We start from the raw sequence: 17,124 nt of genomic DNA on the forward strand, positions 1-17,124 counted from the left end.
TTATCATATTTTTTTTGTCTGCAGATAACAGCAAATATCTTTTTGAAATATGATATATATATTTATTAATTTAATATTATTTTTTTAATGCAATAAAAATGTATCATTTTGCAGTCAACTGTTGTAAAAGAGAATTAGTATTGATAATATACAGATTTTTGATGGCAACATTATTTACACTTTGAGCCCACTTTCAGGAGAATAACATGTAAATTAAACTACAATTAAACTGGTAATTATCTGTAATTTAGCAAAGCAGGAAAAATCTGTAAATTAACAGTAAATTGTTCAAAACATTACAGTTATGAACCGTTTTTAAAAAATACAGATTTTTTACAGTGTACATGTGACATTCAGTAGAGAACACAAAACGGCAGCTGTGCAAATAAAAGAAGAATAGTGTGATAATGAAACCTTCAGTTTTCACTCTGCTTTGTAATGAAAACATCAAAGAATAACTAATAATGGTCCCTTAAAAAGGAACTACACTGAGGGGATTACAGGGATTTTCCTACCATCTCTGGTTATACATAGATCTGGTTCAGCGGGTTTATTTGCATGCTGATCTATATACAGTCTCGCCAACACAGCGAAATACAAGCTGAATTTCTCATGTTGCTTTTTATGGAAGGAAGTAATATTATTGCAAGAGCTTCTGCAAACATTCAAAGAAAAAAGAAAAAAAAACGGCGTCGCTGCTGAGCTTCGGTTCGTCTCTGGAGTCCAAACTAAAGGAGACAAAACTGCAAAGGCCTGTAGGTGGGATTGGAAGGCGGGCGAGAGGAGCCGATCTTCCTCCCCTCGGTTCCCTCCTGACACTGAACAGGGAGCACATTCCTCCACATCAAGGTCACCGCGATGGGGGAGGAACAGGAGGGAGGAGGAAGAAAACACCTGGAGAACAGAACATGGCTGCTCCCCACCACCACAACAACACACTTTCCCCCCTCCTTCACTCCCCCTTTCTCCCCTCTTTCCTCCCCTCTCTGCCTCTCCCTTTATATATTCGCAGGAACCGTCCTCCTCCATGTAAACAGTCTGAGCGATGATAAAAGACTCTCCGGTGACTCACCAGTGAGGGATTGCAAAACCACACACAGCTCACTTAATCACCAGCCTCTCGATCCCCAAACCTCTGATCAGGATCTGATCCCAGGAGTAATTATGACTCTCAAAGGTGGAATTATAAAAAACTAAACAGCTGCTTGAGGGGGAAAATAAAGCACGCAGCTCATATTTCACTTTTTTTTTTTTTTTTTGGTTGTTGTTGTTTTTTTTAACTGTTCAGTGGAGCAGAAGAGCTGGAGGGAGTTAGCCTAGCTTAGCATTACGAAACAAGGCTGACCGTGGGCAATAAATGACTCTACATACCTGCACTGCTGTTCCCTTTAAATGTACTTAAATGCAAAATAGCTCAACATTGCATCACCTAACAGTAATCACTTCTATTTCCACCAGGGGAGTGCTCATGATTTACCGTAAATTCTGGACTATAAGCCGCTACTTTTTCCACATGTTTCAAACACTGATGCAGCTAATTTATGGATTTTTACGACTTTTACAGACAGACTGAGGAAGTGTGTGAAGAAGTAATTCTGAGGCTGTTCAATTCCGACACTGAAGAAGACGACTTTAGTGGTTTTAGTGAGCAGGAGGAAGATGAAGATAGCGATCAATGACTTTTCATGGTAGGATGCTGTATTTTTTGTGTTTTTTAACCAGCTGTGTTACCGGCACTGTTCAGAAAAAAGCATTTACGGTACATATTTGTGTATGTTATCGGTACATATTTAATAAAAAGTTAAAGAAATCTTTCTGTGTGACATCTTTCTGTGTAAATATCTCATGTTACAACGTGGACACCTGTGGCTTACAGACAAGTGCGGCTGATATATGTACAAAATGTTGTTTTCTTTTTAAAGTTCGTGGGTGCAGCTTATATTCAGATATGCTCAATAGTCCAGAAATTACGGTACTATATTAAACATAGGGCTGCAAGGTAGCGCAGGTGGTTAGCATCGTTGCCTCGCAGCAAGAAGGTCACCGGTTCGCGTCCCGGTGGGGGCACCGGGATCTTTCTGCGTGGAGTTTGCATGTTCTCCCCGTGCAGTGTGGGTTCTCTCCGGGTTCTCCAGCTTCCTCCCACACAGTCCAAAAACATGTTGAGGTTAATTGGTGATTCTAAATTGTCCGTAGGTGTGAATGTGAGTGTGCTTGGTTGTCTGTCTCTAAGTGTAGCCCTGTGATAGACTGGTGACCTGTCCAGGGTGTCCCCTGTCTTCACCCTGAATCAGTTGGGATAGACTCCAGCCCCCCATGACCCTAGTGAGGATTAGGTGGTGTATAGATAATGGATGGATGGATATTAAACATACAGATCCTACAGCAGCAACTCAATTGCAACAAAAGTTCACTTCTGAGATTCAAAACTAACATTTTTTTCAATATGTTGTACGTCCACCTTTATTCTTGAAGACAGATTCGGTCCTCCTCGGCATCGGAGGACATCAAAACTCACAAAAAAGATCCTTGTAGTTTAATCATAACTGCTTGAGTTTCTTGAAAAGATCTCACAAAGAGATGCTGGCCCAATTCTTTACTTTTTTTTTTTTAGCTGCTCTTTGTTTAAGGAGTTGTGTTGCTCTACCTTTCTCTTTAAAATACCCCAAGAAGTTTTCTGCTGCATTCAAGTCAGGAGACTTACTTATCTAGGTCATTGTTTCTACTTTTCTCCTCTGTAGAAACTCTTGTGTGATTTTGTCAGTTTGCTTTGGATTGCTCCAACGCTGGAATGTTTCTTCTCTGGCAAGCTTCTGCAGACTGGGAGTCATCTCATCAGCCAGTGCTTTGGTACATCCACAGGCCTTTATGGTGCCATCTACACTTTTTGCATTCACCAAGTTCACACCAAACATGCAGGACCATCATCTGAAACTGATCTCGGTCCCCATCTGACCAAAGAATGTGCTCCCAACAGGCATCAGCATTACTTTTATGTTCTTGAGCAAAGTTCAATCCTGCAGTTTTGTGCTAAAGAACAAGCCGATTGTCACTGAAGTTCGATGCACCATCCTGTCTGTTTCTCAGAGCTACTCTGTGCGACCGTCTTTTAGGAGGAGGCCACTGCAGCTCTGATTAGTGCTACTACGGCTTGTTCTATACCTCCTGATTACTGCTGCAACATGATCTGAGTGACACTGAGTTGGTCACCAATCGTTCTATATCCTTTGCATCTTGTGACGGCACAGAATTTGATTGTTCAGTTCCTGGAAATCCTTCTGGCAATTCATTTCCATGTGGATCCAGGACGCAGATAGACAAATACAAACCCAGAAAGGTCTGGTGGTCATAACTCANAGGTGTGAATGTGAGTGTGCTTGGTTGTCTGTCTCTAAGTGTAGCCCTGTGATAGACTGGTGACCTGTCCAGGGTGTCCCCTGCCTTCACCCTAAGTCGGCTGGGATAGACTCCAGCCCCTCGCGACCCCAGTGAGCATTAAGCGGTGTATAGATAATGGATGGATGGATGGATGGATGGATATTAAACATACAGATCCTACAGCAGCAACTCAATTGCAACAAAAGTTCACTTCTGAGATTCAAAACTAAAAAATTTTTCAATATGTTGTACGTCCACGTTTTGTTCTTGAAGACAGATTCGGTCCTCCTCGGCATCGGAGGACACCAAAACTCACAAAGAGATCCTCGTAGTTTAATCGTAGCAACTGCTTGAGTTCCTTGAAAAGATCTCACAAAGAGATGCTGGCCCATTCTTCACTATTTTTTTTTAGCTGCTCTTTGTTTAAGGAGTTGTGTTGCTCTACCTTTCTCTTCAAACTACCCCAAGAAGTTTTCTACTGTGTTCAAGTCAGGAGACATACTTATCTAGGTCACAGTTTCTACTTTTCTCCTCTTTAGAAACTCTCGTGTGATTTAGTCAGTTTGCTTTGGATTGCTCCGACGCTGGAATGTTTCTTCTCTGGCAAGCTTCTGCAGACTGGGAGTCATCTCATCAGCCAGTACTTTGGTACATCCACAGGCATTCATGGTGCCATCTACACCTTTTGCATTCACCAAGTTCACACCAAACATGCAGGACCATCATCTGAAACTGATCTCGGTCCCCATCTGACCAAAGAATGTGCTCCCAATAGGCATCAGCATCACTTTAATGTTCTTGAGCAAAGTGTAATCCTGCAGTTTTGTGCTGAAGAACAAGCCGATTGTCATTGAAGTTCGATGCACCGTCCTGTCTGTTTCTCAGAGCTACTCTGTGCGACCGTCTTTTAGGAGGACGCCACTGCAGCTCTGATTAGTGGTACTACGGCTTGTTCTATACCTCCTGATTACTGCTGCAACATGATCTGAGTGATACTGAGTTGGTCACCAATCGTTCTGAATCCCTTTGCATCTCGTGACGACACAGAATTTGATTGTTCAGTTCCTGGAAATCCTTCTGGCAATTCATCTCCATGTGGATCCAGGATGCAGATATGCAGATAGACAAATACAAACCCAGAAAGGTCTGGTGGTCATAACTCATTCTATAATCAAGCTCAACATTGATCCCTCCTGTTTTCTTTGGGGTCAATCTGACCTCATTCAATGTTTCACATCTCTAAATAAGTCATTGACATTCTTTTTTCAGTTTTATTTAAAGGGCTATTTACACATAAACTTGGGTAACAATTTTAATTATGATATTTTCTGGAGGTTTAAATTGCTGCAGTCAAACTGAACCCAAGGAGAAAAAAATTCAGTAAATTTGAAGGTAATAGGAGGGTTAAGTGATATTGCATTGTGTGTTAAGCATGAAGCTAAAGCTAGGATGTGATTAGCTTAGTTTAGCTTAAAGCCTGACTCTATCCCAAATCTGCATATCAGCACCTTTAACTCTTCAGAAATGCTTTAGGAAATTATTTTCATATTTTTTTGCTTAGTTGTTTTCGTGCCAAGAGTCCTGTAGTTTGTCCTGGAGTCTTACTGCTGAGTGTCAGGAGAAAGTCTTACAAAAAACTCTTTAAAACTATAAATTTTACTTTTTGCAAATTAGTCTGTGCATGGATGAAAACAAACAAGACCTGAAAATGTGTTAACAGCGGATCTTTAGAGGCGCTGTCAGGTGTATTTTCTAAGAGATAATTATATTCTGGCTTCATATTGTGCACAAACACACAAGAGTGGTATCAATCTTCTCATCCAACTTTCAGCTATAAAGTGCATTTTCCAAAATGCAAAACTATTCTTTCCATGAACTGAAAAAAGTACGTCTCTCTCAACTTATTTCTAGTTCTTGAGTAAATCAACTGAATCAAAAACAGCAGGAAAGAAAGAAGAACCGAACGCTGAGCTGGCCAACAACTACTGCAGCCATTTCACTGCCAAAACATGACTCAATATTAACCATGAAAATCAATTTATCATTTTGCAAGTTGTTTATCAAGTAAAAGCACCAAACATGCACGAGTTCTGGCTTCTCATGTTTGACTTTTTACATCTTGCATGACAGTAAGTCAGTTTCTTTGGGTTTGGGGCCTCGTGTAGGACAAAAACAAGCAGCTTTCCTTTATTTTAGAGACTAAATAATGAGGAAACTAATGGATAGGCTAATTGGAACAAGTGGTAGCTGCTACCCTCCAAAACAACAGTTTCCCCACGGAGATGGATGAAGTTATCTCGGCGACTTAAAGAGCTCTTATTAGGCTTCCCTTTGCTCTCAAGTGGAAACCGCTGCAATCAGTCAAAGCTCAGCTGCAGCGAGACAAAAGGACTCTGGAGAGAAAGTGAACATGTGCTGCCTCGTCCCGCCGAGCGACCGCCGCTGTGTGTTCGCTTTGAAATCCGCTGCCCCACCCTGCTCAAACAGCCCGGTCTGGACCGAGCCGAGGCTTGTGAATCTCTGCACACTTCTCAGGCTTCCAACTGTACATTTCCCCCCTCAACAAACCAACCAACCAACCAAACCCGCCCCCCCCCTCCCTTAAAAGACACCTCCTCCTGACCTCCGCCTTCCCCTCCCTCCTCGTATGTTCTCCCAGCCTCAGGGGTTTTGGGGAATCCAGACAAATGACTTGAGATGGCAGCAGAGCGTAAAAGCGAGCGTCGGACTAACAGATCCCACTAATCACCAGCAACATGGAGAGGCCAGAGGCGGAAAAGTTTCTCCTTCAGGGCACACGCACCATCGCTCTCGCCGCTGACAGCTAGCGGGTTGGTGTCGGCGGGGTCGCGGAAGCTACAGAGGCTCGTCGTCCTGAGCGGCGATTTCATCAAAGAGAAACAAGCCACCTGGAAGTAAAGAGGACCGAGCAGGGCCACGGCTGTTCTGAAGAAACTTAAGCCGGAAGGAGCTGAAGTTGGCTTTTTGGAAAATTGTGGCACAACGTTTTCTGAACTACTTTGGCCTAAAATGTGTAGAGCGAGCAAGTAGTCAGCAAATGTAAGAAAGCGGGGAAACGAGGTCATCTGGAGTGTTTCAGGGGTCATAGTTTTCTTTGGATCGTTATCATGCTGAAATATTCCTCTGCTGCCGACCAGGAGTCCTCTTGCCAGTCAGCATTTGAAGATATCCACAGACGTTAATGGTGCCATCTATAAATATCACCTCCCAACACCTTCAGCACTCATGCTGTCCCACCTCTGGGCTCCACTGTCAGGACTGTACATTCACCAAGTTCACACCAAACATGCTGGAACCCATCTGAGCCGAACAAGTTCATCTAAAATGCTGCAAAACAATCACAACTACTTACAATTTGATTACTGAAGTGAAACATTTGCTGGCTATGGCTGCTCAGACGTGAAGATTTGCTCATTTTATTGGTTTTAAATCACAAAATACTTTAATATTTAAAGGAAACTGAGACGATATCACCTTTGATTCTGGTAAAAATGGCTGCCATTCACTAGTGGGTGACATGTTGGTTGACTTAACAGCTTATACACAGACATGCTGGCTGTTCATGACAGCTCGCTGGTACAACACTGGTGTTAAAAAACACTTTTTAAAGCTTGTTTGTAAACTTGAATAAAAAGCAACAGATGCTAAAACCGCCTGTACTTGCACTTGTTTCTTACTAACGCTGCTAGTTTAGTTTATTTATTGATATTTTTGGGTCTTTCTGAGCTTTAGCGGTTATGTTTAACTGCTGCAAGAAAGTGTCCACCTTTAAGCAACATAAAGGTTCGGTTTACTTTGTCCAAATGGGATGAAGCTCGATTAGCAACCAGGAAAACGGAGCAACTGGAGCCCCTAGACCACTCAGAGCTCTGTCTTTTTTGACTAATTCCATAACCAAAACCTTTACATTAATGCGGACGCTGTAGGATTACTATATTTTGAGGCCCAGTGCATACATGTTAACTATTCTTTTAAAGCTTTGTTTAAGCAGATTAACACAACGCGGGCCTCAGTGGCACATTTTTGCCTCATCATAGATATCCAGGCCACAACAAACCACCTAAATTTGGTCAAAACTGAGGATCCAAAGCAAATTGTTTGGTAATATCCCCAAAAAAGGTAAAAATTAACCCAATGTGAGGCCTTCAAATTTCATGTTTTAGCCAACAGGTGAAAAGATGCAAATCCTTACATCTGGAAACAGAACATGTTTGGTATTTTGCTTTGTATATTAATATTTTGTTGATCTTGATGGTCTTGTGGTAAAGACACAAACCATATACTCAGACTTCTAGACACTTGCAGGCTACAATGGATGTCAAATGGCAAAAAAATTCAACACAAACATCAACTATTCTGTCAGCTGATTTCACTTTTTTCCAATCTCCAATTGAAGTTTCTACCTGCAGCTCCCTCTCCCATCGACTAACGGAGGTCAAGCAGGTGAACTAGCCACCGAGGTTAATGACAGTGCTTTAAAAAGATGTTAATGGGAGAGGCAGGGCCACTAAACACACAGGACTCACCCGCAGGACAGAATACAAGAGCGACCGCAGCAGCAGCTCAAATCGAACTTGACAGGTGGTGGAAAAGACAGGCCAACACTTTTCTAAAGTTTTTTTTTCTCCCCTCAAAATAACAAGAATGCATGAAAGAATCTGTGTTAACTGTCGGGCAGCAGCCCTTCAGATGTAGAGGAGGGAAAAAGTGACACGGAGGAAGTGATGTTAGAAAGTCAACACGAGTCAGAAGTCAGGGAGGTTGAAGGAAACGTCATAAATCAAACAGAACACGACGCCGTAAATCTAAAACCCAAACTACCCATCAGGTGAAGCCGGGATAGACTCCCATCGCTTCTCTCTGGAAAACAAGCGTCCTTCCAGACTTCTCTTGGCTTATTGAAGGAATGTATCTGCATTCTTTTACTACAGATTCCATCTTTGTTCTCGGGTCCAAATCTCCATCTTGTCCTGGCAGATTTTAACTTTGGCTGCCGCTGCCTATTTCTCATTATGAGAACTGCTTGTACAAAACTGGCAGGTTTTTTTCTTTTTGCTTCGAGAACAGCTGAAACAAATTCAGCTCCTCAACAAAGCAACGCTGCTTCTGCAAAGTTTTATGCAGATTTCAGCAGATCGGACTGCTGCTTTGCCGCTCTCGTGTTCTTGTGGAGAGAACCGGCAGCAGTGACACAAGCTTGAACCCTAATCTGCAGAGAAGATCTTCACATTCATGAGTTAAGTGCCTCAGATTCACCTCAGATAACGTTCCTGCAACCGCAAAGCAACCTCAGCAAGGCGAAGCTCATTTGTAAACACAATTCCTGGAAGATGAAACCACGTTTTCATGCGGTTTAATCACAAATCTGGCACCAGCACGCTGCATTTTGCACATTATCCTCCACATTTGAGGTATTACAACATGAAATCTGCTGCCGGTTGGGTCCAGCGTCAACTCACCTGGATGAGACACTTGCTGACGTCGCTGGCGCAGAGGGCTTTGTTGCAGCCGGAGGTCAGAGACAGCCCTGATAGGAGGAAGAGGAGAGCGGCGGCGGCGGGAAGGAGGATCAGCTGACCAGGCCTCATCCTGACGGCTCACCAGCACGGCACTGGAAACACCTACATCAACACGGGGAGGCAGCAGGTCAGACGTGGAGGGCAAAGACAAATAAACAGGAATTCCACCAAGAGGAAAGTGGAGAAAAGTTGGTGCATGATAGAGATGCTGTAGTGAGGATCTGCTCCATCTAACAGTGACCAGCTTTGGAGGTTTTTACACTTCAAACTCCATGTGTTTTTGTGCTTTAAGTGGCAAAATGCACCCAAAAAGTGGATGCAAATGTTGCTTTGTCATGCATGTAAACATCCCATTTCCAAAAGGCCTGCGTCACACTTCATTCAAAGCCAGCTCTGCTCACTTTACTGTGGAATAACAATGCAGACACACACACATCTGGCAACATCAGCTCCCTTCACCTTCTTTTTTTTCCCCACCTCATGTGCTGCGCTTTAACACACTTTCCAAACTCCGCTTTTACACTTCAACACTTGCTGCACATTGTTCCACTTCACATGACGGAGACAGAACATGTGAGGAACATTAGCTCCCTCAGTCCCGTTTCTTCACCTCTCTTCCTTTTTTTTTTTCCTCCTTTCTCCTTTTTTTTTTGCGCTAAACTTACTCGCACGCAGCCACAAGAGAATCGAGCGCAAAGGGGAGAAAAAAAAAACAGCGATGAAATCAACATGTTAGAAGGTTTTAAACTCACCACGACGCAGTTAAGGAGCTCGCAGGTTTTCTTTTGGAGCAGGACGGAGGCTGTTTTCTCTCTTTGAACTTCTCCAGGATGGTGTTCTGCCGCCGCTCAACTGTCCACTGTGTCCAGAGGGCGTCAGTCTCTCCGCAGCACAAAGCGACAGGCAGTCGGGCGCCTTAAAGGCACACACTCCATTTTCTGAGTGTGCAGGGAAACACCGGGCCTCAGGTCGCGCACACACACCGACTGAGGTCTTCAGAATAACGTACGAGAACGATCCTTCCACCGCTTCGTTAAAAAAAAAAAACACACCGAGAAGCGACTTTGCAGCTCCGTGCGTAAAAGTGTTGCGCTCCGGTCTTTGGCGCTGCCCAGGTGGGCTCCGTTTAGCCGCTTTTACGCAAACAGCTCTTTTCTTCCCAACCGGCCCCCAGGCCCTATTAAAAGGCCCTTTGTCTCGGCTCTTATCAGCGGCCTCATTAGGTGAGAAAAGGGGGCGACTCGGAAGCCGCGGAGCTGATCAGACGCCCCGCTGAGGCGCGACCCTGCGCTCATTTGTAGCCGCCTCAGAAACGCTCTGATGGGCCATTTAGCTCCACAGGTGTTTACATGTTGATCAAAGAGCCAGCAGGCAGCGGGCTGCAGGGGAGGAAGAGGAGGACACACCTTCAGAGGAGGCACGGTTGGGCTTCAGGCAGGGTCAGGAGGAAGGACGAGGAGGTGAGGGTCGAGGAAAGATGAGTTCAAATTATTCTTTAAAAAAAACAAAAAATATTCATTGTTTCCCTGTTTGGTTAAATTTCAGATCGTATCTAGTCAGATCACAGAAAACAGCAGTAATTTACATGTTGACTAAAAAAAAAAAATGTAGATAATAATAATAAAAATCTGTATTCCCACATTTTCCCTGTTTTGTTAAATTCCAAATAATAACGAGTAAAATCACAGGAAAAGGCTCTAAGTCACATGCTGGCTGGCCTTTTATGAAGGAATTTGTACAAAGTGTAAAAAAAATTCTAAAATCTTAATTTGTTCTTTGACAATATTTGACCACAACATGTCATATTTTTCCTGATATTTGAAAGAAATTTTATGAATGTTAAGGTATGAAAAATGGTCAATTCTCACTGTTTTGTCAAATTGACGACATTTAGAAAAAAATCACAGAAAAAGTATTAATTTACATGTTAACTGTAATTAAAAAAATATATGTGTCAAGGGTTGAATCATAGTAAATGTTTTTGTAGCAGTTATTTTTCAGATTTACCCTGTTTTTTTTTGTTTTTTTTTTTAAATTACAGATAGAATCTAGTGAAATCACAGGTAAATAAACAAATTAATCTACATGTTACATTACAATATACACTATAAAAACAAAACCATAACAATACTGTTCAGTAAAATCATGTGAAGGCAGCACAGTCCAATGAGTCCCGCAATTTGTTGTTTCCTTCCACTGTTTCTAAAAGTTTAGACAGATAGATAGATAGATAGATAGATAGATAGATAGATAGATAGATAGAACTTTATTGATCCCTTTGCTAAAAACCTCAGGGAAATTGTTGTACTAGCAACACCAACACAACATTAGTAATAACAATCATAACAACAATAATAACAGCAACAACAGTTTGCTGAGCAGCCACCTTTTCAACAACTTTTTAAATATCTTGGAAATAACTTGGATAAAGGACGGTGGTTACTGGGGAGTGTTGGATCTGGATACAGATATAATCCAGGACCAGACAAGACAAAAAAAACACTCATGAACAATTGTTAAGTAGGCAGAGGGGGCAATGACTCCAAAAACCTCTTTAGGAAACTTAGATGACAGAATATCCAATTTACAGGTAGTGAGACACGATCTCAATCAGATCCCAGAGGGAACAGGGGGTGAACTCGTCCAACGTTGTGATGGAGAGCTGAAGCTGAGGTGAAGGTGGAGGTGATCACAGGAGTAGCTGCTGATCTGATGTTTCCTGTCTTTTCAGCAAAATACTTAAAAACGTTTCATAGTCATTTACAGACGAGGCACAAACAGTAGCTGGGACAAGGTTTAGTTGACTGTTGATGGTGTTAAACAGAAATCAGTTATGTTTTTTTTGAGGCAACTCGGCTGTAGAAGTCAAAGAGTCTCTCAGTGATTAAATGATGACATTAAACCCCTCATATGGATTCGATGAATTTGAAGGTTAGATTTTTTTTTCCATTGTCGTTCAGCTTTTCTGCATTCTCTTTTTAGCTTCCTAATATTTTCATTCATGCAGGGCCGACACGGCGTAGCCTTCAGAGGAACTATTTGATCCTCCAGCAAACGCCATTAAACTGTTCAACCATATCGTTGACACTGTTGCATTCATCAGTGCTGAAGATGGCCGCAAAGTCAGCAGCTGAATTGTTATTTAAAATGCATACATTGTTTAGAACGCGGAGCAACAGAAATGCAGTTTAGATCAAATAAAACCATTTTGGGATCTCAGATAAAATCCCTGAGGCAGACGGAGTTCATGTCATAACCCAGGGTAAAAACGAAGTGTAGGAGATGAAACGTGCTGTTTTAGATGAAAGGATTCACATGTAGTTAAAAAATCAGATGTGAAATGAGTATCAAGAGGTCAGCATGAATGTTAAAGTCACCAACCAATGAAATGTAGTCATGACTAAGAACAAAAGGAGAAACAGAATCAGAGAATCCTGATGAACTATTGTGGGGTTTCCAGGGGTGATAGATAGAAGTGAAACAAACAGGGTTATCAAAACTGATTTTGAAAGTCAGGACTTCAAAGCTGGGAGGTTCTTCTACTGTGATGAGGGTACAGATTAAATCCACTTTTATAAAAGAGCCTCGGGGCGTTGGACAATCGGGGGGACATAATTCAAAAAATGCACTTATATCACCAGATCTAAGTCCGGTTTCAGTTAAGAAGAGAAAGTCCAATTTACTGCTTGAGATAAAGTCATTTAGGAGAAAGGTTTTATTAGCCAGTGACCTTGTGTTTAAGAGGGCACAGCTAGCAGGGCGAGTGTTATTGTTGGTTTTTTTAGAGATTTGTCCGTTGGTGACCAGTTAAGGCGATGGTGTCTACTGGTAGCATGGACAGCAGTGTGATCGTTCCACCAGAGGGCGCTGGTGGAGGTAATCCTAACAGGTGTGCTGGGAGGCGGGGAACAGGTGTGTCGGTGTTCTGGATACTGTCAGAAACTGTTGGTGATACCAGCGTTTCTGAGACAGATGTTTCGAGGCTTTTCAGGACTCCTTACCGACTGACCATGAAATAAACAGTGGGACAACTTTGTCTATAAATGAGACTTCTGTTCTACTATTCATTCTCTTATTTCCAGATATTTTTAAAACTCGTACGTTGTTGGGCTGTTTGAAAGAAAAACTACTTGAGCGCATTTCGAACCACTTGAGCCGTGGTCGCTCACTGATTACTGTTCAAACATGTTGGTACGAAAACAGTGAGACAGGAGACCAACACAGTGTACAGGTTATGCTGACATGAAAGTTACGAAACCGTGTGATAATAGAACGCCAAGTATTGAAATACAACATCAACATGTTGATATAGTATTGGCAGATTTAGATCACATCATCATGCACTGGCTTATTCAAATCCAACATCAACATTTTAACAGAACAGACAGAATCCAGCAGTTCAGCAACATTTACGCGACATTTGTGATCAAATCAGGAAGTGAAGTTTGTCTTGTTGTGCTACTCAATACTGTGACATGCTACTGAGGAAAGACGACAATTTCCATCCATCCATCCATTATCTATACAACACTTAATCATCACTAGGGTCACGGGGGGCTGGACCTGTCCAGGGTGGGATAGGCTCCAACCCCCCGTGACCCTAGTGAGGATTAGGTGGGGTATAGATGGATGGATGGTTGAATGTGGTCAGATGGTTTATATAATCTTGTTGTTTTACTTAAAATGTGTCTAACGGGAAACCAACTCAGATCTACCTGTTTAATTGCAGGAAACTTTGAAAACAGCAGCAGTACTGTTTCCGTCTCAGCATCACCACATACTGATGTGTCACTAGTTAACCTGAGTAGACTGAACAGCCTTGACTCCGAACAGTAACGATATGTGGAACCAGGTTAAAGCTGACAGCAGGAACCATTTGCAAGTTTTTTGACGTTTGTGGTTTGTGGAACAGTCGCATATGATCTACATGTAACAGCTGCCTCTTACTGAATATAACAAATAACCTGAATCACTTCAACAGCAGCAGCCACAGTTGGGTTTTATTTGTATCACCGCTGTTGATCTTTGAGGAGTTTTACAGCCTTGTTATCAGTGCAGTGCTGCCTACAGCGACACCTACTGGCTGACAATAACGCTGCTTCCTCACCATGGAGGTGAGCCGCTGAGGTGGATAAACAGTCGAAATCAGTCACACAAAGCAAAAGTTAATTTCACAACAAATAAAATTTATTCAATTATATATTACAAATATGTACAAGTCATGTAACAAGTAAATATTAAAATAGACATTTTTTTAGAACTATCGTTCAAAAGGCATTATGTTGAAAAAATAGGATTTGTTGTGATCTCACATTGAAACTGTAAAAGTATGTTTTTTTTCTTTTCTTCGGAAGCCACAACAGACTTTAATGTGCGCAAGACACAATGGACAACACATGAGGAGTGAGGCCGCAAAAAGGACATAACACAATGGCGCAAAAGAGAAGAGAAAAAAAAAAAGGAAGGAAGGAAAAAACAAAAAAGCTGGAACACTTCAGTAAACCTCACGATTAAGTCCACAGTACAGCTTTTTAGGAAAAAAGTACAAACAACGCAACGCATGCACAGCATTTAATTGCCAAAGTCAAAAAACACCAGCTGTGGCGTGGAACTCCAGATGAGGAAGGAAGAAACAGTAAAAACAAAAAACACAACGAAAGCCAACACATGCTTAAGATTTTAAGCCAACAACAACAAGAACATCACGGACGAAGAGGACACTCGATATAAAAAACAACTTTGGTCCATTAAAACATCAGACAGAACGAGTTTACAATCAAAATATCAATTATTTTTTGTTTTTACAGGTTTAAAACAATAATTACATGGGCTATGTACAAATGCACAATTGTTTTTATGTATAAAATAAGTTAAAAAATTAAGAGCACAGTCTGTACACAATGTATGAACACTCACTTTGAAAACATTTGAAATCTTTCGGGTGTGTGACGCTGCTGCTGATGAGGAGCAGCTCCGCGCAGCATCCGGCCCGCCTCCTGGTCTGGCTTGGGCTTCGTCCTGCGACCTGGACCCCGTTTATTCCTGGTCAGTCCTCGTCGTCCCCCCTCCGTCCTCGTGGTGGGTGGTCTGGTCTGTTTTGGACTGAAAGAGCTCTGGAGTTAAATCGTCCTCTTTTCTAAGTGCTCTTTTGTATCGCCGCCACATTCTAAGTGCTTCACATTTTTTCCTGTTCCCCCTCTGAATGTGACGGGCTGCTGCTGCCGCTGCCGCCGCCGCCGCTCGTGTCGCCGATCTGGCCGCCGCTGTGGCAAAGCACGCGTCTGTCCTGCAGCTCATATCGGAGTGAGGTCGAAGTCGTCGTTGACCTCCACGAGCGGGATGTAGAACTCGGGGATCTCGAAGATGCTGGTGGACTTGTAGGTGGCCGGGTCCAGCTCCTGCAGCTTGAGCTGCCACTCCAGACGCTGCACGGCGTTGAGGGCCGCCGCCTCGTGCTGCTGCCTCATCAGGAGACACGTCTGTGGAGGGGAAACGGGTCGTTAATTCATCCAGACGAGAAACAACTGGCAGGAGAGGAGATGAACAAAAGCAACCAGAGTCTTTCTCCGAGCTGCTGCTAACCCTCTGAACCTTCTGTGTTTTTTGTTCGTCACTACAAATATTCAATAAAAGTGGGAAAGAGAATACTGTCAGACTGTTGCTCAACGTGGTTTCATTCTCACAGCTATATAAAGTCCTGCCCCTCTATTGAAACAGCACAAACCTGGTTAGAAGTAGGAAGAACTGAAAAGTGGGTTTTGTGCAGTATGACACAGCTGTAATGCCATAAATCAGAAAATAAGGACAAAAAAAGGAAAGAAAGCTGAAGGTCTTTGTCACAACTGAATTATGGCTTCTTTGTTATTGATTTTTTGTTTTGTTTTTTACAGGATTTGATGCAGACTATTGTGAAAGTTGAAAACCTGACTATTACATTTACTACTTGTATGAATGGGCTTATGTAGGAGATTTTCTTTAAAAGACGACATGCCTTTTAAACTTCCTGGCAGGTCCAGGAGGTTCAACCCAGAGACTCTCATAAGCCCTTTGATATTAAATACAACTTTCCACCCGAGACTAATTCCCCAAGTCGAGAAAACAGAAGTATTCCTGAGTAATTTCTGTTTATCCTCCAGAAGCTGCAGAATTAAATAAAGTCTATGAAGTTGGGGCATCAGAAGATAAATCTCACTAGTGAGAAGTAATATTTAACCTCTTAAGACCTGGCGTCCACAAGCTTGGACGTCACATTTTGGGTTATATTACCACAGTAGGTAATTTTTTCTTTGTATTATTTTATTATTATTATTTTGTCATTGTTATTTATTTAATTTGTTGTTTTTTTAAAAAAATATTTTACTTTTTTTTATTTTTTTTATTTGTTTGTTTGTTTGTTTTTGACAAAACTGTGTATTACAGATTTGTGGATTTTTATTTATTTGGTTTTAAAATCTATTTATATTTGAATTTTTTTTGTTTGAATTGAATTTCCCTTCTGGGATAAATAAAGTATTTTTTCATTTTCATTTCTTTCATTTTCTCTCTCTCTATATATATCTATATTTTATGAAATGAAAAATGCATATCAAACGAGCTCAGGTCCTGAAAGGTTAAGAAGTTTCCCGTGTCTCGCCTGCTAAAGAAGCAACAGGTAGATAGTTGTATAAAAAAGGAAGCTTCCAGTCTGTAGGCTCTATGTATGAAACTCTAATGTGGAATAAAGAGGACAGCTTCAACAGAAAATGGAAGAAATGAATCTCCTTCGTGGGAAACAATTGAGAACGACATCACATCTTATTCTGGATAAAGACAGAAGACCTCGACTGCTTCCACTCCAGATTTCAGAAGATAAAATCACTGCTCATAGTTAACAGCCACTTCCCCAAAAACGTGAGAACCTTTGAGTTTGACCATCACATACATTTTCCAAAGTTTAAATCCAACATACAAATGTCAGCACCAGTCAAAAAACACAACAACAACAACAACCCAGTAGTGGGGTATTTGGTGAACACTTGCCTCCAGAGTGTTGACGTTTGGGCATTAAAATTGATCGCTGAGAAACATTCCATGACTTTTCAAAGACGCCTGGTTTGGATAAAAACGGTATTCTAATAATGAGAGACCCAATTAAGACGTCTGTGCTTATTGAATAAGTAGCTGTGGTTTGTGGTCGTTACTGTCTGCAGTCCAAAGGCCCACTTTC

At 41.9% G+C, this 17,124-nt stretch overlaps 2 protein-coding genes across 3 annotated transcripts in view; both read right to left on the minus strand.

Moving 5' to 3' along the window:
* twsg1a (twisted gastrulation BMP signaling modulator 1a) overlaps positions 1-9,798 on the minus strand; it is a 25,454-nt gene extending 15,656 nt beyond the window's left edge. The window contains exons 1-2 of the mRNA XM_008302522.1: positions 9,671-9,798; positions 8,859-9,020 (exon numbers count right to left, since the gene is read on the minus strand). Coding sequence (XP_008300744.1) covers positions 8,859-8,987 — 129 coding nt within the window. The 5' untranslated portion in view covers positions 8,988-9,020; positions 9,671-9,798. The remainder of the gene's footprint in view (positions 1-8,858; positions 9,021-9,670) is intronic.
* Positions 9,799-14,083: 4,285 nt separating this feature from the next.
* ankrd12 (ankyrin repeat domain 12) overlaps positions 14,084-17,124 on the minus strand; it is a 39,281-nt gene continuing 36,240 nt past the window's right edge. For both annotated transcript variants that reach the window (XM_008302524.1, XM_008302523.1), the window contains one exon: positions 14,084-15,397. In XM_008302524.1, coding sequence (XP_008300746.1) covers positions 15,212-15,397 — 186 coding nt within the window. In that variant the 3' untranslated portion in view covers positions 14,084-15,211. The remainder of the gene's footprint in view (positions 15,398-17,124) is intronic.

The sequence above is a fragment of the Stegastes partitus genome, unplaced genomic scaffold, assembly GCF_000690725.1.
Source record: "Stegastes partitus isolate 25-593 unplaced genomic scaffold, Stegastes_partitus-1.0.2 Scaffold1827, whole genome shotgun sequence".
NCBI lineage: Eukaryota > Metazoa > Chordata > Actinopteri > Pomacentridae > Stegastes > Stegastes partitus.